This window comes from Dendropsophus ebraccatus, chromosome 1, assembly GCF_027789765.1.
Source record: "Dendropsophus ebraccatus isolate aDenEbr1 chromosome 1, aDenEbr1.pat, whole genome shotgun sequence".
NCBI classification, from domain to species: domain Eukaryota; kingdom Metazoa; phylum Chordata; class Amphibia; order Anura; family Hylidae; genus Dendropsophus; species Dendropsophus ebraccatus.
Genome location: NC_091454.1, coordinates 2117928 through 2143693, shown reverse-complemented (window position 1 = coordinate 2143693; position 25766 = coordinate 2117928). Strand labels below are relative to the sequence as shown.

The following is a 25766-nucleotide window of genomic DNA, read 5'->3' as shown; positions in this document are numbered from 1 at the left end:
GTACTTTAGGTTACTACAGGGTACTATAGGTTACTGCAGGGTACTATAGGTTACTGCAGGGTACTATAGGTTACTACAGGGTACTTTAGGTTACTGCAGGGTACTATAGGGTACTGCAGGGTACTACGGGGTACTACAGAGTACTGCAGGGTACTATAGGTTACTACAGGGTACTATAGGGTACTGCAAGGTACTACAGGGTACTACAGGGTACTGCAGGGTACTACAGGGTACTACAGGGTACTATAGGGTACTGCAGGGTACTACAGGGTACTACAGGGTACTATAGGGTACTGCAGGGTACTACAGGCTACTACAGGGTACTATAGGGTACTGCAGGGTACTATAGGGTACTGCAGGGTACTATAGGTTACTACAGGGTACTATAGGTTACTACAGGGTACTATAGGTTACTACAGGGTACTATAGGGTACTACAGGGTACTATAGGTTACTACAGGGTACTATAGGGTACTATAGGGTACTACAGGGTACTATAGGGTACTACAGGGTACTATAGGGTACTACAGGGTACTATAGGGTACTGCAGGGTACTATAGGGTACTGCAGGGTACTATAGGGTACTGCAGGGTACTATAGGGTACTGCAGGGTACTATAGGGTACTGCAGGGTACTATAGGTTACTGCAGGGTACTATAGGGTACTGCAGGGTACTATAGGGTACTGCAGGGTACTATAGGTTACTGCAGGGTACTATAGGGTACTGCAGGGTACTATAGGTTACTGCAGGGTACTATAGGTTACTACAGGGTACTATAGGTTACTGCAGGGTACTATAGGTTACTACAGGGTACTATAGGTTACTACAGGGTACTATAGGGTACTGCAGGGTACTATAGGTTACTGCAGGGTACTATAGGTTACTGCAGGGTACTATAGGGTACTACAGGGTACTATAGGTTACTACAGGGTACTATAGGGTACTGCAGGGTACTATAGGTTACTGCAGGGTACTATAGGTTACTACAGGGTACTATAGGTTACTACAGGGTACTATAGGTTACTGCAGGGTACTATAGGTTACTACAGGGTACTATAGGTTACTACAGGGTACTATAGGGTACTGCAGGGTACTATAGGTTACTGCAGGGTACTATAGGTTACTGCAGGGTACTATAGGGTACTGCAGGGTACTATAGGTTACTGCAGGGTACTATAGGTTACTACAGGGTACTATAGGGTACTACAGGGTACTATAGGTTACTACAGGGTACTATAGGGTACTGCAGGGTACTATAGGTTACTGCAGGGTACTATAGGTTACTACAGGGTACTGCAGGGTACTATAGGTTACTACGGGGTACTTTAGGTTACTGCAGGGTACTATAGGGTACTGCAGGGTCTCTTTCCTCTTTACATAAAAAATATTTCAAGAATAATTTCCTTTTTTTATGACCAAAGTTGTGGAAGTCTTGTTGTTCTGTATAGTTTCCAGCATCTCCCAATGTCTCTTCTTACAGACTTCCCCTGGTCACAGCAGGTGCAGGAGGAGCTGCGCGCTTCCTTCCATCTTGACTCGTTCAGGACGTTACAGCTGGAGACCATTAATGCCACCATGGCCGCCAAAGACGTTTTCCTGATCATGCCGACGGGCGGTGGGAAGAGTCTCTGCTATCAGTTACCGGCGGTGTGCTCCAAAGGTGAGAGTATGGCGGGGTGCCTCACTAGAGGTCTTAGCCACGCCCCTGTATATGGAGGCTCCACCCACAACATGGGGGGCACTGACATTTTGTTCCCTTTCAGGATTCACCCTGGTGATTTGCCCCCTGGTGTCCCTCATGGAGGATCAGCTGATGGTTCTGCAGCGCCTGGGGGTGTCGGCCACCTCCCTGAATGCTGCCAGCAGTAAGGTGGGTGACCGGGATGCGGGGGTGTCCCAAGGCTCTGTGAGGACATGACCCCTGCTGGGTGCTTGTCTCCTCCCCTCTGTGAGGACACTCCCCCTGCTGGGTGCTTGTCTCCTCCCCTCTAACGACATGACCCCTGCTGGGTGCTTGTCTCCTCCCCTCTGTGAGGACACTCCCCCTGCTGGGTGCTTGTCTCCTCCCCTCTAACGACATGACCCCTGCTGGGTGCTTGTCTCCTCCCCTCTAACGACATGACCCCTGCTGGGTGCTTGTCTCCTCCCCTCTGTGAGGACACTCCCCCTGCTGGGTGCTTGTCTCCTCCCCTCTGTGAGGACACTCCCCCTGCTGGGTGCTTGTCTCCTCCCCTCTGAGAGGACACTCCCCGCTGGGTGCTTGTCTCCTCCCCTCTGTGAGGACACCCCTCCCCCACCGCTGGGTGCTTGTCTCCTCCCCTCTGTGAGGCCCCCGCCCCTAATCACCTGTGTGTCTTCAATAGGACCATGAAGAAAGGAAGTCCCGCCCTCGCTGCCTGTAACTTATTGTAGAGTAAAACGGGCGGCAGGGGATGCGACCTCCATGGTCTTACAGCACAGACCCCAGCGGTCAGAGCAGCACATTTACATTGCATCATGTGGCGTCTACTGGATGAGGGGAGGGGTGTGACTGACCGCTACAGCCCGATACAAGGTATACAGCGTATATACTACAGTATCCGTGTCACTACAACAGACAGCAGCCGCTACAGCCAGATACAAGGTATACAGCGTATATACTACAGTATCCATGTCACTACAACAGACAGCAGCCGCTACAGCCAGATACAAGGTATACAGCGTATATACTACAGTATCCGTGTCACTACAACAGACAGCAGCCGCTACAGCCAGATACAAGGTATACAGCGTATATACCACAGTATCCGTGCCACTACAACAGACAGCAGCCGCTACAGCCCGATACAAGGTATACAGCGTATATACCACAGTATCCATGTCACTACAACAGACAGCAGCTGCTACAGCCAGATACAAGGTATACAGCGTATATACTACAGTATCCGTGTCACTACAACAGACAGCAGCTGCTACAGCCAGATACAAGGTATACAGCGTATATACTACAGTATCCGTGTCACTACAACAGACAGCAGCTGCTACAGCCAGATACAAGGTATACAGCGTATATACTACAGTATCCGTGTCACTACAACGCCACACAGCAGCCGCTACAGCCAGATACAAGGTATACAGCGTATATACTACAGTATCCGTGTCACTACAACGCCACACAGCAGCCGCTACAGCCAGATACAAGGTATACAGCGTATATACTACAGTATCCGTGTCACTACAACGCCACACAGCAGCCGCTACAGCCAGATACAGGGTATACAGCGTATATACTACAGTATCCGTGTCACTACAACGCCACACAGCAGCCGCTACAGCCAGATACAAGGTATACAGCGTATATACTACAGTATCCGTATCACTACAACGCCACACAGCAGCCGCTACAGCCAGATATAGGGTATACAGCGTATATACTACAGTATCCGTGTCACTACAACAGACAGCAGCCGCTACAGCCAGATACAAGGTATACAGCGTATATACTACAGTATCCGTGTCACTACAACAGACAGCAGCCGCTACAGCCAGATACAAGGTATACAGCGTATATACTACAGTATCCGTGTCACTACAACAGACAGCAGCTGCTACAGCCAGATACAAGGTATACAGCGTATATACTACAGTATCCGTGTCACTACAACAGACAGCAGCTGCTACAGCCAGATACAAGGTATACAGCGTATATACTACAGTATCCGTGTCACTACAACAGACAGCAGCTGCTACAGCCAGATACAAGGTATACAGCGTATATACTACAGTATCAGTGTCACTACAACAGACAGCAGCCGCTACAGCCAGATACAAGGTATACAGCGTATATACTACAGTATCAGTGTCACTACAACAGACAGCAGCTGCTACAGCCAGATACAAGGTATACAGCATATGTACTACAGTATCAGTGTCACTACAACAGACAGCAGCCGCTACAGCCAGATACAAGGTATACAGCGTATATAACACACTGAAATGTATAATTATTTATGGGTTTTGTAATGTAGTAAATCACTGAGTTGAGAAGAAAACCCTTTTAAAATTTCACTTTTATTTCATAAATTAAAATAAAAAACCTTAGACACACGTGACTCACCACCTACTCTGTATCGGCCACCATCCTATTTCTATATGTTCTGACCTTTATACATAATTATCGCAACATGTAAACAGTATTTGTAATTATTGCACCAGTCCTTATACTTTATTGCACTTGTAATTGCACTATTCCACTGGTTCCTTTAGCTTAGTCCTATAGTGCAGGTGTGCTTTTGTAAACAGGAGACTTCTTAGTGCAATATAACATATATGATAATACAGTTTTTACTTTCCTTTTAGTAGATATCGTCTTTCTCTTGAGGACCCAACGCCGTTTCCATCGCCACTTTTCATCAGGGGTCTTTGTTTAGCATAATTTTTAAAGGCATTTGCTGTACATGTGCGTACGGCTCTGATGGCGGCCGCACTCTGAGCTGTGAGCTCACGCTATTTATGTGTTAGCTCCTCCTCTTTCCGTCACATGACTTGTGGTCCGCCCGCCCTATTGATTTCCTGGCTGGCAGACTGACGTGTTGGAGGGAGGATCTCGGTGATGCCAATTTGTGAGGTCATTGGAGCGCATTCGCTACCAAGCCTCGTTTTCGTTCCTAGTCCGTATTGTGGATAACATCAGATGGTAACAGCAGATAGTAACATCTTTTTGTTTCTTTATATCCTTGCCGCGGCTTGAATATTCACCATCTAACTCATTCCTGAGTGCGGTCATTCATCTAGATCTACATTCTTTGATCCCATATATAACCGCATGTTGTGAATTATTCTCATGTGGTTTTTTGTGGACATATGCGTTTTTCTGCATATATGTTCCCAGTATTGCGGCTTCCTTTCATATGTACTTGGATTTTTATTTATTGTTATTCTTCAATTATTATTTGGATTTTGTTGTTTATTGCATTTTTTCTCTGCTCAATGTACGTTTTTTTCTACAGTATTGCCGCTTCATCCCCTCTGTACATGAATTTCTGTATATTGTTTTTATTATTCAGTTATTATTTGGATTTTCTTGTTTGTTATACTTTTCTTCCGCTTCGTGCAGTATTATTTTATTCTATGAAGCAATTATAAGAGATAAAGTCATTAAGTCCCCAGGGCTTGACTGTATGTAGTCTGAATGTCCATTCCGCTTCTTTTTGCAAAAGTTTTTTGTCCCAATCTCCTCTTCTTCTAGTCTGTTTAATTACTTCAATTATATGACATGTTAGACCTCTTGGGTTACTTTCATGTACTTCTCTAAAATGGACAGCCACTGGTGTTTCACGTCTGTTCTTAATGTCTCCAATGTGTTCCCTTAATCTTTCTTTCATGCTTCTAAAGGTTTTCCCCACATAGTTCTTTGGACATGGACAGGTCAACATATATACGACTCCTTTTGTTGAGCAGTTCCCCAGGTCTCTGATGATGTACCTCTCTTTAGTACTGCTACTTTGGATTTCCTTGCCTGGTATGATATATGGACACATAGAGCAATGGCCACATCGATACGATCCAGTAGTTCGCATCCAATTCTGGTCGGATATCCCTGGTGGCGTATAGCTATGTGTTAGTCTGTCCTTTAGATTCTTCCCCCTTCTGTACGTAATTAGAGGGTTGTTGGGGATAATGTCTGAAATCATCTGGTCCATTTTAAGTATTTGCCAGTACCGCGACAGTATCTCTCTGACCTCACGTGCTTTTACATCAAAAGTACCAATTATGCGCGAGAATTGCTCCTCCTTTTCTTTCTTTTTTGTGGTCAGCAGATCCTCTCTTTTGCTTATTAGAGCTCTATGGTACGCTTTTCTGAGGACTTTATTTGGGTATCCTCGATCTCTAAGTCTCACTCTTAGTTCCTGTGCTTTCTCTTTGTACTCCTGAAGGGTAGTACAATTCCTCCGGACTCTGAGATACTGTCCTACAGGAATTCCAGATTTTAGTGGAATCGGGTGACAGCTATCCCATTTTAGCAGTGTGTTTGTTGCTGTCTTTTTCCTGTGTATCGTGGTAAACAGTTTGCCCTCCGGTCCAATAATTATTTCAAGATCCAAGAAGACCATCCTCTCCTTGCTTAGGTTCGAGGTAAATTTTAAGCCCAGGTTATTTTTATTTAGAGCCTCCACAAATTGGTTGAATAGGGACACAGACGACGTCCAAATGAGAAGGACGTCGTCTATGTACCTCACCCATAGCGATACATGTCTGGTCCAACACATCATTTCCTCCCCGAAGACGACCCTATCCTCCCACCAACCGAGGTACAGATTAGCGTAACTGGGGGCACATGGGCTCCCCATAGCTGTACCCCGAAGCTGGTGGAAGAGGTCGCCCCCAAGGAGGAAATAATTGTGAGTGAGAAGAAATTTCAGTAACGACATAACAAATTTGTTATGAGCTGTGTATTGTATGCCCCTTGTATTTAGATAAGATTCAACCGCCTCACAGCCTGTTTCATGCGGGATTGAAGAATATAGGGCTTCAACGTCCAATGACGCTATATAGGTCCCTTCTTCTACTTGGATGTCTTCCAATCGTTTTAGGACATCTGTCGTATCTTGTACATATGACGGTAACGTTTGTACAAAGGGCCGTAAGATTCTGTCGACGTACTGGCTTATGTTCTGACTCAGATTGTTTACTCCTGAGACTATAGGGCGTCCCTTAAGTGGTGGATACCCTTTATGCACTTTAGGGGTTGTATAAAATGCTGCAACCTGGGGTTTATTCGGTTTGAGATAGTCATACTCTGAGAGATTGATCAATTTTTCTTTTTTCGCTGCATCCAAGATATATTTTAGTTGTCTTGAGAATTCCGTTGTTGGGTCCTCAGACAATCTGGCATAGCATGCTCGATCCTGTAGGATAGTCAGAGACATTTCCTCATATTCTGGTTTATTCATTATAACAATGTTGCCCCCCTTATCGGAGGGCTTAATTACTATGGAGGTGTCTTTTTCCAGACTGATTAGTGCTGCAATTTCTCCTTTGGTTAGGTTCTGTGATGGGACCCTCTTCTCTTCCAACTTTCTAAGTTCCATGGTCACTAAATTGACAAAGATATCGATGTTGCTGTAATCACCGATTGGGGGAGATTTTTTACTTTTTATTTTTAGATCAGTGAATGGGCCTTCTCCTTCCATACGATTTTCCCCAGCTAGTGTTTCCAGATTTTCTAGAACAGCGAAATCCTCTATATCTAGATCTAGTTCTCTGCATTTTTTTATTTTTTGTAGTTCAAAATATTTCCTCCATTTTAATTTGCGTGAGAATAAATTAATATCTTTAGTCCATGAAAAAGCATTAAATTTCACTGTAGGTATATAGGAGAGGCCTTTAGCTAGTAGACTCATTTCTTCACTTTTCAAATCTCTTCCAGATAAATTAATTACTTGTAGTTCTTCTTCTTTGTTTTCTACTTCCGATCTCGTAGGGTGTATTGTGACACCCACGGAGTTCGTCCTAAAAAACCCCTACCACGTCCTCTTGTGCGACCTCTTGTACCTCCTCTTCCTCTGCTCCTGCCCCTGTATTCGTTATACTGCACTTCTGAACCAGATATTTGTTCCGTATCTGAAGTTTCCGCTTCTGATGAAGAGATGTCTGTTTCTTGATTTATTGGATTCCTTCTGATACTATCATATACTTTTTTGTCTCTGAAGTCTGCTAGATCCCTTTTAAATTGCTGATGTTTCCTATCTTTTAGGTAAGCTGTAAACGTTGTTATTTCTTCTTCTAGTTTATTTTCTTTTTTCTCAAATCCCGGGTCTTCTCTGAACTTGTTGATCATCTGTATAGCATCGTCCAATTTTCTCTTTATGGATTCCAATAGAACTTGTTCCTCTTCGTGCAGTATTTTCATTAGCCGCAGCGAGCCTTCAGTTGCTTCTTGTTCCCACCGCGTTTTGATATTGGCAGTCTGCAGTCGAGGTGCTGGGAGGAGTGGATTTCTTAGGCCTCTAGGTATAAGTTTATTTTTAATATAGTTGTCAAGGCTATGAATCTCCCACCAACATCTTGTGTGGTCCTTGTATAGACGTGTTACAGTCTGGAACGCTGTTTTCATGGATGCAGTCTGCGAGTTAAATATAATCTCCTTCTCAGAGAACACTTCCTTGATGTCATCCATCCATTTTGACGTGTCCACCTTACTTGCTAGAAATTTTGCCATACCCTTATCACAAGGGGAATATTACACACTGAAATGTATAATTATTTATGGGTTTTGTAATGTAGTAAATCACTGAGTTGAGAAGAAAACCCTTTTAAAATTTCACTTTTATTTCATAAATTAAAATAAAAAACCTTAGACACACGTGACTCACCACCTACTCTGTATCGGCCACCATCCTATTTCTATATGTTCTGACCTTTATACATAATTATCGCAACATGTAAACAGTATTTGTAATTATTGCACCAGTCCTTATACTTTATTGCACTTGTAATTGCACTATTCCACTGGTTCCTTTAGCTTAGTCCTATAGTGCAGGTGTGCTTTTGTAAACAGGAGACTTCTTAGTGCAATATAACATATATGATAATACAGTTTTTACTTTCCTTTTAGTAGATATCGTCTTTCTCTTGAGGACCCAACGCCGTTTCCATCGCCACTTTTCATCAGGGGTCTTTGTTTAGCATAATTTTTAAAGGCATTTGCTGTACATGTGCGTACGGCTCTGATGGCGGCCGCACTCTGAGCTGTGAGCTCACGCTATTTATGTGTTAGCTCCTCCTCTTTCCGTCACATGACTTGTGGTCCGCCCGCCCTATTGATTTCCCGGCTGGCAGACTGACGTGTTGGAGGGAGGATCTCGGTGATGCCAATTTGTGAGGTCATTGGAGCGCATTCGCTACCAAGCCTCGTTTTCGTTCCTAGTCCGTATTGTGGATAACATCAGATGGTAACAGCAGATAGTAACATCTTTTTGTTTCTTTATATCCTTGCCGCGGCTTGAATATTCACCATCTAACTCATTCCTGAGTGCGGTCATTCATCTAGATCTACATTCTTTGATCCCATATATAACCGCATGTTGTGAATTATCCTCATGCGGTTTTTTGTGGACATATGCGTTTTTCTGCATATATGTTCCCAGTATTGCGGCTTCCTTTCATATGTACTTGGATTTTTATTTATTGTTATTCTTCAATTATTTTTTTTTAAACTCAGTTTTATTAAAGTGTAGAGTATAATACAGAGTAAGATCAAGAGGGTTACAGTAGCATAGAGAAACATATATACAGTGATCCTACACTTGTTACAAATAAATCAGAAATATCACTCACAGTAAACAATTTAACCAGGAGCAGTGTAACCTAAACTGCTCAAACAAGTGGAACAGGTCGGAAACAGCACAATTAGGGATATAAAGGAGTATACGAAGTCACCATTTATTCGTAGCCAATCAAGGAGCTGGTAAGTCCTCTGGGGTAATTGTGGTTAGGGGGGAATTACACCATCTGTCCCAAATTTTATGAAATTTAGCGGGACATTTTCTGTGTATAAATATACAGCGTTCATAGGAAACTACTACATTTATCAAGGCTATCCACTGCGACTTATCAGGTGGTCGTCTGTCAATCCAGCGCAGGGCAATGGCCTTCCTGGCCAGAAATAATGTTTCTCTAAGAAAAATACGGAGATGGTGACTCCATATCTCCTCGTCTAACAGGCCAAAGAGGCACACAGTGGGGTCAAACGGTATCTGAGTATCACACACAATAGATAGGACATGAATGACATCGTTCCAAAACTGGACTATCCTGGGGCATACCCACACCATATGCCAGAAGTCAGCTGGTTCTGCTAAGCATTTAGGACAAGTAGGGGCTGGTATCCGTCCCATTCGGTAAAGCCTAACCGGGGTCAGGTAGCATTGGTGTAGGAAATATAGTTGTATAAGCTTATTGTTAATGGACGGCGATACATAAAGGTGGGATTCCAATAACTCCTCGTATGCCTCTTGAGACATAGCAGGTATCAGTGTTTTCCATTTTTCTAAACCTGGTACCGGAGTGTGTGTTGCCTTGGCCCTGATCAGGTAGGAGTATAATGTGGAAATTAGACCTCTGGGCCCTTGAGTACGTAGTATACCGATAAGAGGGTAGGAAGAGATGGAAGTTGCGGGGATAGGAAATTGAGCTTGGAGAGCGTGACGGAGTTGTAAGAATTTGTAGAAGTTGGTATTAGGGATATCATGGTTAGATTTTAGTGTATCAAAAGAAACCACCGTGTTGTCTTTATATACATCAGAGAGATAAAGAACTCCCATGCCCGCCCAGTATCGTGCATCTGGCATAGACAGTAGGTGGGTATGGTACGTAGTGTGCCACAGGGGGGTCTCCTCCGGGACCTCATTAAATTTTGTTATTTTGGATACAGCCTGCCAGGTTTGTCTAGATACCTTGTGGATAGGCATTAGATATCGTGTGGGTACTGAGGGGGCTGTCAGGACTGACCAGAGGGAGGGAAGAGGAGTCACATCCAGAAGATGTTGTTCGGACGTCAGGGAAGGGACAGCCAATGTCCAGTCACCCATATATTTCAGCTGTCCAGCCAAATAATAAAGATATAAGTCCGGGACTGCAAATCCGGCCATGTCTTTAGGACGTTGTAATTTGGCTAATTGCAGTTTAGAGCGGGAGGACCCCCATATGAAGGAGATAATGGAAGAATTTATGAGTTGGAAAAAGGATTTAGGAACTGGGACAAAAACGTGCTGGAGTACATATAGGCACTTGGGAAGGACCACCATCTTGATTAAGTTGATGCGGCCAGCTACAGACAACGGTAGAGATCCCCAGACCCTGAATTTATCCCTGAATAAGGCAACTAGGGGATCTACATTCAGGGAGAGGATGGCAGTGGGGCCAGCACTGAGCTGAACGCCAAGGTAGCGGCAATTGTCCACTACAAGGAGGCCACTAACACTGGAGCCCAGGGAAAGCAATCTGTCTTCATGGGTGTATAATAGGAATGATTTGGACCAGTTCATACATAGGCCCGTGTAGGTGCCAAACATGTCTATAATCGCTATGGCTCTAGGCAGAGAGACATCGACCTCCGACAGAAAGAGGAGAAGGTCGTCGGCGTAGAGGCCTAGACGATCCTCGCCAGTAGAGTAGGGTATCCCTCTATAAATAGGGTCGCTACGTAGCAGTACTGCGAGAGGCTCCATTGCCAGAATGAAAAGGAGGGGAGAGAGGGGACATCCTTGTCTAGTGCCTCGTTCCAACCTAAAGGAGGGAGACAGTAGACCATTGAGGGAGATAGCTGCCTTTGGGGAGTGGTAAAGGAGACGGATCCAAGTAATGAAATTAGGCCCGAATTTAAACTTCTGTAGGACCGCAAAAAGAAAGGCCCATTCCAGAGAGTCAAAGGCTTTAGCGGTGTCTAGTGCCGCCAGAGCCCAGTCTTGTTTCTGCGCAACACCTCTCTGGAGAGCAATCTGTGCCCGTCTGATGTTGTCCGAGGTACTGCGACCTGGGACGAACCCAGACTGATCTCCGTGGATAAGAGTGGGGATAATTCTATTGAGGCGGTTAGCCAGCATTTTGGTCAACAGTTTGTAGTCTATGTTGAGCAATGAGATCGGGCGGTATGATCCGCATTCTTTCGGGTTTTTGTTAGGTTTTAGGATAAGTACAATATTTGCAGAATAGAATGAGTCCGGAAGAATTTGTAACTCAAAGGATTTATGGTAAACACGGAGTAATTGAGGAAGTAGTATGTCTTGGTATTGTATAATAGCCTCCAAGGGCAGCCCATCCGGGCCAGGTGCTTTCCCTCTAGAGGAATCGCCAACTGCGGTTTCTAATTCCTCAATGGATAATGGAGCTTCCATAAGAAGGAGGTCATCATCCGTTAGGGTGGGTAAATCAATTGGGTCTAGATAGGCAGCTATCTCTTCCTCGGTCCGTTCTAGTCTAGATTGATAGAGATCCTGGTAATATTCATAAAATCGTTGTAGGATGTCTGGACTAGTGGTCAATACGTCCCCTCTCTCCGTCTCAATCTTCAATATTGCTGGAGATGCAGTGTTTAAGTGAATCAGTTGTGCCAAGAGAGCACTCGATTGGTTGCCCAATTCAAAGTTTTTTTGTGTGTTAAAAAAAAGTTTGCGTTTACTTTTCTCTTGAAGGAAAAGTAGATAGTCTCTACCTGCCCGTAGCCAGTCTGTTCTATGCGAGTCAGTGGGGTCAGAAATGTATCTTGCCTCTAGGGACTTACAGGCAGTAGCCAATCCCTCCTCTTGCCTGGCCGATTCCCTTTTGACAAAGGAAATGGAGGACTGGATACACCCTCTCCAATAGGCCTTAAGGGAGTCCCAGTATGCCCCATGAGACGGTTCTATTCGGTTGTGGAGTAAAAACTCACGTAATTGGTCAGGGACTCTATCGTTGTCTGCGAAAAGCGTCAACCAGAATGGATGTATCCGACGGGGTCCTCTATTAACTGATGGCTGCTGGAGACAAAATTCTGCAAGGATAGGAGAATGATCAGAAATTGCTCTTTGTAAATGAGAAATAGAAGACAAGGCTGTGCATAGCTTAGCGTTGCCAAACATATAATCGATACGTGACAATGCCTGGCGACCAGGAGTGTGACACGTATATTCTCGTGTGGTGGGGTAAAGTAGTCTCCACATGTCTGTCCATCCCAGTTCTGTCATCAATAGACTAAGATTATTGTGGGAGGTGTCAGAGGATGGCGGTGCATTCCCTGTAAACCTATCCATGTGGGGGTGCATGGTCATATTGAGGTCTCCGACACAGAGCACCATGGCCTGGGGGTGTATGGCCGCAAATTTGGCTGCCTCATGGACAATGGTCAATGATGCAGGGGGGGGCAGGTACAGACCTATAATGACTATGGGCACTGATTCAATCCAGGCCTGCACAAAGACTCCTCTTCCCTCAGGGTCTCGGTAAGTAGTGCCTGGTTCCCATCTGAGGGATTTATGTATTAATAGGGATACTCCTCGGGAATAGGTAGTGTGGGTGGAATGTAGGGACCATTGGACCCAGTTCTTGGACAGATATCTAAGTGTGGAGGAATGGAGGTGCGTTTCCTGGAGACATATTACATGTGGGTGTAGTTGTTGTATAAAGGTGAAAACCATGGCCCGCTTTTGCGGGGTGCCCAGACCTCTAACATTTAGTGACAATATCCTAAGTGACATATCAGACAATAGAAAACCTTTTGTGCGCTGCTTCCGAGAAAAAAGAAAAAGCAGAAAAAAAAGGGGGGGGGGGGGGGGGTGGGGGGGGAAGAAGGAGAAAGGGGGGAAAAGAAGAAAAGAGAAATCAAAAATTCACACTATAGGGCCAAGTGGTCCTATTCTCAACTAAACTTAATAGTAAACAAGAAAATTCACGGGGGGTAGTCTGCGATCTGGTGACTTCCGCGCAGGCTACAGTCCTGCACTGCTAAATAGAGGGTATATGTAAACCACACATCAACATATATATAACATTCCTGAAAATAAAAAAAAAAAAAAAAAAAAAAAAAAGGGGGGGGGGGGGGGTAGGACGTAAAGGATTAATGCAACTCGCCGTCCTTGATGCTGTGGACCTCCAATGACCACTCGGCGTATACACAGGAAGGCGGATAGTTCTTTAGAAGTCCATAGGAGGCGTGGCGGGGCCCTCCATCGGAATCCTTGTGTGGTGTACACCGGGATAGCTTCAGTGAGGGGGTGAAGAGCAAAAGTACACAATAGAGACTCTTCACCAGGGCAATTAGGAGGAGGGAGGGGGTAGAGGTAGGGGGGTAGGGTTGAAGGGAATAGGGGAGGGGGAGGGGGGGGGAAAAAAAGAGGGAGAACAGAGTAATACACTGTGTGAGGAAGGGTCAGGGAAAGAGGGAACAAAAAAAAAAAAAAAAGGGGGGGGGGGGGAAGGGAGGGGGGAAGGAGGGGGGGGAGGGGGGGGGGGGAAGGGGGGGGGGAAAAGGGGAGGGAGGGGGGAAAAAGGGGGGGGAGGTTGTCGAGATCGTCGGCATCAGAGCAGGGGGATCTGCATATGTGTAAGTAGGCACATAGTGGTGGAAAGTAAGAATTAGTCATAGCGCCCTGTATTCTAGTGACAGCAGTCCAGGTCACGGTGGTATACCATCAGCAGGGGAGGCCATTCTCCCTCCCAAGTTACCATACGTCCGTAGGCTGTCAGCGACGAGATGGTCTGTCCAAAGTATTGATCCAGTCTTCGGCTTCGGCTACGGAGTTAAAGAAATGGGTTTTGCCCTCATGGATGACCCGGAGGCGGGCTGGGTAGGACATAGAGTAGGCAATCTGATATTCACGAAGCCGAGCCTTAACAGAGGTATAGGAAGCCCGGGTTTTCTGGAGGGATGCCGAAAAATCTGGAAAAATCATTATGTTGGCATTCTGGAAGGAGAGCTTCCCTTTACGTCGGGCGGCCCTTAGCACCGCATCTCTGTCACGGCTGCTTAAGAATCTTGCCAGGAAGGGACGTGGCATGGCACCCGGCGGAGGAGGCCTGGCCGGGACGCGGTGCGCCCTCTCAATGGCGAACGCCCCCGAAAACTCCGCACCGGGAAACTGATCTTTTATCCAGCGCTCCATAAAGGCACAGGGGTCCTCACCTTCAGATCGTTCTGGTAGCCCCAGGACGCGGACATTGTTCCGCCGGAGCCGATTCTCCAAGTCGTCCGCCCGTTGTGCCCATGAGGTGGCTGCTTTCTCCAGGTCAGTCAGTTTACGAGGAAGCGGGGCTGCCGCGTCCTCCAGCTGCGAGATTCTGTGTTCACTCTCCCTGACACGGTCACGCAGTTTGTGGAGATCTTGTCTGAGGAGGCCAACATCAAGTTTTACCTCGTCAATTTTACCGGTCAGGGATACGGTAGAAGCCTGTATGGCATCCAGCAGCTGGGCGGACACCTGAGCTAGCGTGGGCTCTGAGGATTCCGGAGGTGGCGGATCTGGATCCTGTGAGGCGCGGGCGCCATTTTGGGCCTGTTGTCCGCCTTGCCGGCCGAAGAAATTCAGCTTTTCGGTCGCGGTAGATTGGCGAGAGCGGCTCATTGTGGGCTCAGGGTATGTCGGGATGTGTGCCCAAGAGAATGGGGTAGGTGGCTGCAGGATATCGGCAGGATAATAGCTGGTAAGTAGCAGTGAGGTCGGAGCTCCTCTCAGACGCGTCCGCTCATGGCTGCGGCTGGCTCCGCCCCCCTATTCTTCAATTATTATTTGGATTTTGTTGTTTATTGCATTTTTTCTCTGCTCAATGTACGTTTTTTTCTACAGTATTGCCGCTTCATCCCCTCTGTACATGAATTTCTGTATATTGTTTTTATTATTCAGTTATTATTTGGATTTTCTTGTTTGTTATACTTTTCTTCCGCTTCGTGCAGTATTATTTTATTCTATGAAGCAATTATAAGAGATAAAGTCATTAAGTCCCCAGGGCTTGACTGTATGTAGTCTGAATGTCCATTCCGCTTCTTTTTGCAAAAACGCCAGACAGCAGCCGCTACAGCCAGATACAAGGTATACAGCGTATATACTACAGTATCCGTGTCACTACAACAGACAGCAGCTGCTACAGCCAGATACAAGGTATACAGCGTATATACGCTGTATACCTTGTATCTGGCTGTAGCGGCTGCTGTGTGGCGTTGTAGTGATACGGATACTGTAGTATATACGCTGTATACCTTGTATCTGGCTGTAGCGGCTGCTGTGTGGCGTTGTAGTGACACGGATACTGTAGTATATACGCTGTATACCTTGTATCTGGCTGTAGCGGCTGCTGTCTGGCGTTGTAGTGACACGGATACTGTAGTATATACGCTGTATACCTTGTATCTGGCTGTAGCGGCTGCTGTCTGGTGTTGTAGTGACACGGATACTGTAGTATATACGCTGTATACCTTGTATCTGGCTGTAGCAGCTGCTGTCTGTTGTAGTGACACGGATACTGTAGTATATACGCTGTATACCTTGTATCTGGCTGTAGCAGCTGCTGTCTGTTGTAGTGACACTGATACTGTAGTATATACGCTGTATACCTTGTATCTGGCTGTAGCGGCTGCTGTCTGGTGTAGTGACACGGATACTGTAGTATATACGCTGTATACCTTGTATCTGGCTGTAGCAGCTGCTGTCTGTTGTAGTGACACGGATACTGTAATATATACGCTGTATACCTTGTATCTGGCTGTAGCGGCTGCTGTGTGGCGTTGTAGTGATACGGATACTGTAGTATATACGCTGTATACCTTGTATCTGGCTGTAGCGGCTGCTGTGTGGCGTTGTAGTGACACTGATACTGTAGTATATACGCTGTATACCTTGTATCTGGCTGTAGCAGCTGCTGTCTGTTGTAGTGACACGGATACTGTAGTATATACGCTGTATACCTTGTATCTGGCTGTAGCAGCTGCTGTCTGTTGTAGTGACACGGATACTGTAGTATATACGCTGTATACCTTGTATCTGGCTGTAGCAGCTGCTGTCTGTTGTAGTGGCACGGATACTGTGGTATATACGCTGTATACCTTGTATCGGGCTGTAGCGGCTGCTGTGTGGCGTTGTAGTGGCACGGATACTGTAATATATACGCTGTATACCTTGTATCTGGCTGTAGCAGCTGCTGTCTGTTGTAGTGACACGGATACTGTAGTATATACGCTGTATACCTTGTATCGGGCTGTAGCGGCTGCTGTCTGGTGTAGTGGCACGGATACTGTAGTATATACGCTGTATACCTTGTATCTGGCTGTAGCAGCTGCTGTCTGTTGTAGTGGCACGGATACTGTGGTATATACGCTGTATACCTTGTATCGGGCTGTAGCGGTCAGTCACACCCCTCCCCTCATCCAGTAGACGCCACATGATGCAATGTAAATGTGCTGCTCTGACCGCTGGGGTTTGTGCTGTAAGACCATGGAGGTCGCATCCCCTGCCGCCCGTTTTACTCTACAATAAGTTACAGGCAGCGAGGGCGGGACTTCCTTTCTTCATGTGCAAAAGAACACTGCAGAGACACCATCACGTTTCTCGACGTCAGTGAACTAGCCAGACCGTCCTCCGGGAAGGAACAACCAAGCCAAGGAATGTCTCCAGTCAAGGAAACCACCTCAGCAAGGTATCCATCCACAGACAGCTGTTTCGGGGTATTTGCCCCTCATCAGTGTGGAGTAGGTTTCTGGCTAGTGGGAGCAATGACTAGTAAGTGCATGCAAAAGGACGCTGGTTGGCCTCAGGGAGATCAACCAAAACACAGCAGAGACACCATCACGTGTCTCAACGTCAGTGTATTCTAGAACATTGCCCCCTGGGAAATCATATTTGATGTTCTAGAATACACTGACGTTGAGACACGTGATGGTGTCTCTGCGGTGTTTTGGTTGATCTCCCTGAGGCCAACCAGCGTCCTTTTCCTTTCTATATGGTCCTCCTGTAGGCGCATGTGAGGTGGGTGCAAGGGGGGATGACGGACAGGCGCTCTCCTCCCTCCCCTCTCTCAGGCCCCGCCCCCTGATCACCTGTCTCTCCTGTAGGCGCATGTGAGGTGGGTGCAAGGGGGGATGACTGACAGGAGCTCTCCTCCCTCCCCTCTCAGGCCCCGCCCCCTGATCACCTGTCTCTCCTGTAGGAGCATGTGAGGTGGGTGCAAGGGGGGATGACAGACAGGCGCTCTCCTCCCTCCCCTCTCTCAGGCCCCGCCCCCTGATCACCTGTCTCTCCTGTAGGAGCATGTGAGGTGGGTGCAAGGGGGGATGACGGACAGGCGCTCTCCTCCCTCCCCTTTCTCAGGCCCCGCCCCCTTCCCTCTCTCAGGCCCCGCCCCCTGATCACCTGTCTCTCCTGTAGGCGCATGTGAGGTGGGTGCAAGGGGGGATGACTGACAGGAGCTCTCCTCCCTCCCCTCTCATGCCCCGCCCCCTGATCACCTGTCTCCTGTAGAAGCATGTGAGGTGGGTGCACGGGGAGTTGACTGACAGGCGGTCTTCTCCCTCCCCTCTCTCAGGCCCCACCCCCTTCCCTCTCTCAGTCCCCGCCCCCTGATCACCTGTTTCTCCTGTAGGAGCATGTGAGGTGGGTGCACGGGGAGATGACTGACAGGCGCTCTTTTCCCCTCCCTCAGGCCCCGCCCCCTGATCACCTGTCTCTCCTGTAGGAGCATGTGAGGTGGGTGCACGGGGAGATGACGGACAGGCGCTCTCCTCCCTCCCCTCTCTCAGGCCCCGCCCCCTGATCACCTGTCTCTCCTGTAGGCGCATGTGAGGTGGGTGCATGGGGAGATGACTGACAGGCGGTCTTCTCCCTCCCCTCTCTAAGGCCCCGCCCCCTGATCACCTGTCTCTCCTGTAGGAGCATGTGAGGTGTGTGCACGGGGAGATGACTGACAGGCGGTCTTCTCCCTCCCCTCTCTCAGGCCCCGCCCCCTGATTACCTGTCTCTCCTGTAGGAGCATGTGAGGTGTGTGCACGGGGAGATGACTGACAGGCGGTCTTCTCCCTCCCCTCTCTCAGGCCCCGCCCCCTGATCACCTGTCTCTCCTGTAGGAGCATGTGAGGTGGGTGCACGGGGAGATGACGGACAGGCGCTCTCCTCCCTCCCCTCTCTCAGGCCCCGCCCCCTGATCACCTGTCTCTCCTGTAGGAGCATGTGAGGTGGGTGCATGGGGAGATGACTGACAGGCGCTGTCCTCCCTCCTCTCTCAGGCCCCGCCCCCTCACTCTATCAGGCCCCGCCCCCTGATCACCTGTCCCCCCTGTAGGAGCATGTGAGGTGGGTGCACGGGGAGATGACGGACAGGCGCTCTCCTCCCTCCCCTCTCTCAGGCCCTGCCCTCTCAGGCCCCGCCCCCTGATCACCTGTCTCTCCTGTAGGAGCATGTGAGGTGGGTGCATGGGGAGATGACTGACAGGCGCTGTCCTCCCTCCTCTCTCAGGCCCCGCCCCCTCACTCTATCAGGCCCCGCCCCCTGATCACCTGTCCCCCCTGTAGGAGCATGTGAGGTGGGTGCATGGGGAGATGACTGACAGGCGCTGTCCTCCCTCCTCTCTCAGGCCCCGCCCCCTCCTCTCTCAGGCCCCGCCCCTCCCCTCAGGCCCCGCCCCCTGATCACCTGTCTCTCCTGTAGGAGCATGTGAGGTGGGTGCACGAGGAAATGACGGACAGGCGCTGTCCTCCCTCCTCTCTCAGGCCCCGCCCCCTCCTCTCAGGCCCCGCCCCTCCCTCTCTCAGGCCCCGCCCCCTGATCACCTGTCTCTCCTGTAGGAGCATGTGAGGTGGGTGCACGGGGAGATGACGGACAGGCAGTCTCAGCTGAAGTTGATCTACGTCACCCCGGAGAAGATCGCTAAGAGTAAGCTGTTCATGTCGCGGCTGGAGAAGGCCTATCAGGCGGGGCGGCTGGCGCGGATCGCCATTGATGAAGTGCACTGCTGCAGCCAATGGGGACACGACTTCCGACCCGGTGAGTAGTCAGATGTCAGAGGTCAGGGACCGCGCTAATGATGTTGATCATGTGACCATCTCCCCCAGATTACAAGACTCTGGGTATCCTGAAGCGGCAGTTCCCCAACGCCCCGCTGATGGGACTGACCGCCACCGCCACCAGCCAGGTCCTGAGGGACGCCCACAAGATTCTGTGTGTGCAGAGGCCGCTCACCTTCACCGCCTCCTTCAACAGACCCAACCTCTTCTACGAGGTATCGGGGGTACCGGGGGGGTTACAGGGGCGGAGCTTCATGCCGACAGTCACCACCCACATCAGTTTCTACAGCTCTCCTCCTGCTCTATATGTGTGGGTGGTGATGGTCTCAGTAGTGCAGCCTTATCAGTATCTACAGCTGTCTGCTCTATATGTGTGGGTGGTGATGGTGTCAGTAGTGCAGACTTATCAGTATCTACAGCTGTCTGCTCAGTGTGTGTGGTGATGGTCTCAGTAGTGCAGCCTTATCAGTACCTATAGCTGTCTGCTCAGTATGTGTGGATATTGATGTGGATGGTGTCAGTAGTGCAGCCTCATCAGTACCTACAGCTGTCTGCTCAGTATGTGTGGATATTGATGTGGATGGTGATGGTGTCAGTAGTGCAGCCTCATCAGTACCTACAGCTGTCTGCTCAGTATGTGTGGGTGGTGATGGTGTCAGTAGTGCAGCCTCATCAGTACCTACAGCTGTCTGCTTAGTGTCTGTGGATATTGATGTGAATGGTGATGGTCTCAGTAGTGCAGCCTCAGGCCTTCTCACTTTCCTGCTTTGTCTTCCAGGTTCGCCTGAAGCCGTCGTCCTCCAGTGACTTCATAGAGGATATAGTGAAGCTGATAAATGTCCGATATAAGGGGCAGTCAGGTGAGGGGTGTATGGAGGGGGGCACCACTTGTTAGCCTGCTCTGACCCCGCCCCCTCGCTAATTTGTTGTGACTCCACCTACTCATTAGCCTGCTCTGACTCCACCTTCTCACTAACCTGTTGTGACTCCACCTCCTTGTTAGCCTGCTCTGACTCCGCCTCCTCGTCAGCCTGCTCTGACTCCGCCTCCTCACTAACCTGCTGACTCCGCCTGCTTATTAACCTGCTCTGTTTCCACCTCCTCGTCAGCTTGCTCTGACTCCACCTCCTCACTAACCTGTTGTGACTCCACCTACTCATTAGCCTGCTCTGACTCCACCTCCTCACTAACCTGTTGTGACTCCGCCTCCTTGTCAGCCTGCTCTGACTCCGCCTCCTCGTCAGCCTGCTGTTTCCGCCTCCTCGTTAGCCTGCTCTGACTCCACCACCTCACTAACCTGTTGTGACTCCGCCTCCTCGTCAGCCTGCTCTGACTCCGCCTCCTCACTAACCTGCTGACTCCGCCTGCTTATTAACCTGCTCTGTTTCCACCTCGTCAGCTTGCTCTGACTCCACCTCCTCACTAACCTGTTGTGACTCCGCCTCCTTGTCAGCCTGCTCTGACTCCGCCTCCTCGTCAGCCTGCTGTTTCCGCCTCCTCGTTAGCCTGCTCTGACTCCACCACCTCACTAACCTGTTGTGACTCCGCCTCCTTGTCAGCCTGCTCTGACTCCGCCTCCTTGTCAGCCTGCTCTGACTCCGCCTCCTTGTCAGCCTGCTCTGACTCCGCCTCCTTGTCAGCCTGCTCTGACTCCGCCTCCTTGTCAGCCTGCTCTGACTCCGCCTCCTTGTCAGCCTGCTCTGACTCCGCCTCCTTGTCAGCCTGCTCTGACTCCGCCTCCTCGTCAGCCTGCTCTGACTCCGCCCCCTCACTAACCTGTTGTGTCCCCTCAGGCATCGTCTACTGCTTCTCCCAGAAGGACTGTGAGCAGGTGGCGCTGAGCCTGCAGGGGCTGGGGGTCCGGGCCGGCACCTACCACGCCAACATGGAGCCCCGCGACAAGAGCAGGGTACACACGCTGTGGACCGACAACAAGATGCAGGTGACCACCAGCAGGGGGCACCGCCGCTCTCCATCTGATCACTGGGGGTCTCTATAATCCTCTCCTCATCCGTCTCTCCCACAGGTCGTTGTGGCCACTGTGGCCTTCGGGATGGGAATCGATAAACCCGATGTCCGCTTCGTAATTCATCACAGCATGAGCAAATCCATGGAGAACTACTACCAGGAGAGCGGCCGGGCAGGTACCAGAGAGCGATCGGTGTATTACTGCCCCGCCCACTGAGTGACATCACTCATATAATGATAGAATCACAGCCCCGCCCCCTGGGTGACATCACTGATATATGATAGGATCACAGCCCCGCCCCCTGGGTGACATCACTGATATATGATAGGATCACAGCCCCGCCCCCTGGGTGACATCACTGACATATGATATAATAACAGCCCCGCCCCCCCGGGTGACATTACTGATATATAATGATGTGATCACAGCCCCGCCCCCGGGTGACATCACTGATATAGAATGATGGGATCACAGCCCCGCCCCCCGGGTGACATTACTGATATATAATGATGGGATCACAGCCCGCCCCCCGGGTGACATCACTGACATGATATAATCACAGCCCCGCCCCCGGGTGACATCACTGATATATAATGATGGGATCACAGCCCCGCCCACTGAGTGACATCACTGACATATGATATAATCACAGCCCCGCCCCCGGGTGACATCACTGATATATAATGATGGGATCACAGCCCCGCCCCCCGGGTGACATTACTAGTATAGAGAGGTAGTCACAGCCCCGCCCCCAGTATATCCTGTGTATAGAGGTAGTCACAGCCCCACCCCCTGTATATCCTGTGTATAGAGAGGTAGTCACAGCCCCGCCCCCCCTGTATATCCTGTGTGTAGAGTGGTAGTCACAGCCCCGCCCCCTGTATATCCTGTGTATAGAGGTAATCACAGACCCGCCCCCTGTGTATCCCGTGTATAGAGAGGTAGTTACAGCCCCGCCCCCTGTATATCCTGTGTATAGAGGTAGTCACAGCCCCGCCCCCTGTATATCCTGTGTATAGAGAGGTAGTCACAGCCCCGCCCCCTGTATATCCTGTGTGTAGAGGTAGTCACAGCCCCGCCCCCTGTATATCCTGTGTATAGAGGTAGTCACAGCCCCGCCCCCTGTATATCCTGTATACAGAGAGGTAGTCACAGCCCCGCCCCCTGTATATCCTGTGTATAGAGGTCACAGCTCTGCCTCCTGTATATCCTGTGTGTATAGAGGTAGTCACAGCCCCGCCCCTGTATAGAGAGGTAGTCACAGCCCCGCCCCCTGTATATCCTGTGTATAGAGGTCACAGCTCCGCCTCCTGTATATCCTGTGTATATAGAGGTAGTCACAGCCCCGCCCCCTGTATATCCTGTGTATAGAGGTAATGAAGTAGGAGACAGCACATCCAGGGATAAAGTTGAAAAAACGTATTTAATGACACACCAGTGCGCGACGTTTCGGCTGATTAAGCCTTTCTCAAGCAGTGATACAATACAATGCAAGCTAGGTAGTATTTATACACAAGTGAAGTGAATATCAATCAAGTAATTAGTGTCATATAATCATAGCAAATGTACAAATTTAATACAATCGTGAATACATAATTCATAAATACACACTCAACTGAGTAAAGTGAACATACATACATGTAATACATGAAGTTGATCATGGCACAAATAAGGATCAACCGGTGTAACGTGTACACACAGTGTTAATTGGCACAAAAACCACAGATGTGCGGAGTACCCCAAATAATTAATAAACAAAAAGGAGGAACAAATATCCATCAACATACCAGGTGGCGGGATTCCGGACCAGAGCGCCGAATGCGGAAGTCGCCCCGACATGGCGTCACATCAGCGCGACTCGAGCCGAATCACATGACCAAGCCTGCATCACGTGACCCGAGTAACGGGTCGGCGAGCGCATCACGCGACCTAAGACTACATCACATGATCGGAATCGCCATACCCGCGAGTGCGCATGCGTATGAGCCCGTCGGAACTAGATCCACATCTAGCAGCATTCTAGCCCAAAGTAGCCATATTGAAAATGGGTAAAAGACGCCCAAAAGGGAAAATATACATAAACTGATCAAGAGTATAAAGAAACTGGACTGGACTGGAGCTACCAAAATCAAATAAAATAAAATGAATTATCTAATAACTAAAGAAGGGAAAGGGTATGAATCAAAATGTTCTATCTATTAACTAATAAATAATAAATAAATTAATAAATTAGTAAGAACCTGGGATGGGCTGGAGGAGATTATGCATGGGTCATATATATGTGATGACCGTGGGCTATATCAAGGGGGTATGCGGACCCGAGTCCAACACCCAGTACTGGGACAGACCAATCTGTCATAGACAATATGGTCGCCCCTAACTGGGGTACCCAACCCCAAACGCCCAATACAGTGCTATCTAGGGGGGTAAAATGGTCTCCAGGGTCCACCCCTCAGTCCACGTGGTTTGTCAACACTAACCCGCTCCCCCTCTAGAGTAGCCCTTATCCCTGGCAATCAAAAAAACTAATGCATGAATGGTAAAGGATTTTATTAATCAAGATAGAATATTGATCAGTTCATGTAATAACAGTCCCCAGTCTAGTGTACAGAAAAAATGAAAATAAACCACACTAGTTAAGTAAATGGCGAAAAAAAATAATAAAAAATAAATGAAAAATGCCCGTCATTAAAAATCCCGGCATGTGATGTTTTCATCCTCCAAGGAAAGACTGCTGGATCTGAAAAAGGCAAAGCAGACGTTTTAGACTATCAGAAGAAATTTCACATAACAGATGACAGATATAATTATATCAAATAACGTCAAAAGTATAATAGATAAAACAATGTAACATATACAAATTGTGTATTGTATCATCCTCTCACAGAGTATCAGAGGTGGGGGATATCAGAGGTAAGAAACAATGAAAAAACAAGAAAGAGAAAAGAAAAAGAAAAAGAGGGGAAGGGGGAAAAAAAGGGGGGGGGGGAAGAGGGGGGAGGGAGGGGGGGAAAGGAAAAGAAGAAAAACAGCGGGTCAGGTGCCCCTAGATGGACCGATTTTAAAGTCAATGTTCAGGCCATGTGGAACCAGCGTGTTCAATTTATAAATCCATTCCAACTCACAACGTTTGAGTTTAGCATATTCAACTATACTGGGTTTGTGCTGTTGTACAACTTTTTGTTTCCTGTGTATAGAGGTAGTCACAGCCCCGCCCCCTGTATATCCTGTGTATAGAGGTAGTCACAGCCCCGCCCCTGTATAGAGAGGTAGTCACAGCCCCGCCCCCTGTATATCCTGTGTAAAGAGGTCACAGCTCCGCCTCCTGTATATCCTGTGTATATAGAGGTAGTCACAGCCCCGCCCCTGTATAGAGAGGTAGTCACAGCCCTGCCCCCTGTATATCCTGTGTAAAGAGGTCACAGCTCCGCCTCCTGTATATCCTGTGTATATAGAGGTAGTCACAGCCCCGCCCCTGTATAGAGAGGTAGTCACAGCCCTGCCCCCTGTATATCCTGTGTAAAGAGGTCACAGCCCCGCCCCCTGTATATCCTGTGTATATAGAGGTAGTCACAGCCCCGCCCCCTGTATATCCTGTGTATAGAGGTAGTCACAGCCCCGCCTCCTGGATGATGACATCACGTGTGTACCCACAGGTCGGGATGATCAGCGTGCAGACTGTATCCTGTACTCTGGGTTCGGTGACATCTTCCGGATCAGCTCCATGGTGGTGATGGAGAATGTCGGGCAGCAGAAGCTTTATGATATGGTCAGATATTGTCAGGACCTGCGCAGGTTGGTGATATGGCAGCGGCGGGGTTGTCACTGCTCTCCTGTATGTTCGGTCGGTGCTCCCTGATGTTGTCACTACTCTCCTGTATGTTGGGTCGGTGCTCCCTGATGTTGTCACTGCTCTCCTGTATGTTCGGTCGGTGCTCTCCTGTATGTTCGGTCGGTGCTCCCTGATGTTGTCACTGCTCTCCTGTATGTTGGGTCGGTGCTCCCTGATGTTGTCACTGCTCTCCTGTATGTTCGGTCGGTGCTCTCCTGTATGTTCGGTCGGTGCTCCCTGATGTTGTCACTGCTCTCCTGTATGTTCGGTCGGTGCTCCCTGATGTTGTCACTGCTCTCCTGTATGTTCGGTCGGTGCTCTCCTGTATGTTCGGTCGGTGCTCCCTGATGTTGTCACTGCTCTCCTGTATGTTCGGTCGGTGCTCCCTGATGTTGTCACTGCTCTCCTGTATGTTCGGTCGGTGCTCTCCTGTATGTTCGGTCGGTGCTCCCTGATGTTGTCA

General features: G+C 48.7%; 1 protein-coding gene across 1 annotated transcript in view; it reads left to right on the top strand.

Moving 5' to 3' along the window:
• Window positions 1-25766, top strand: part of RECQL (RecQ like helicase) — a 42171-nt gene that overhangs the window by 12610 nt on the left and 3795 nt on the right. The window contains exons 3-10 of the mRNA XM_069951230.1: window positions 1481-1660; window positions 1764-1870; window positions 19284-19482; window positions 19551-19717; window positions 20281-20362; window positions 21296-21444; window positions 21529-21646; window positions 25128-25266. Coding sequence (XP_069807331.1) covers window positions 1481-1660; window positions 1764-1870; window positions 19284-19482; window positions 19551-19717; window positions 20281-20362; window positions 21296-21444; window positions 21529-21646; window positions 25128-25266 — 1141 coding nt within the window. The remainder of the gene's footprint in view (window positions 1-1480; window positions 1661-1763; window positions 1871-19283; window positions 19483-19550; window positions 19718-20280; window positions 20363-21295; window positions 21445-21528; window positions 21647-25127; window positions 25267-25766) is intronic.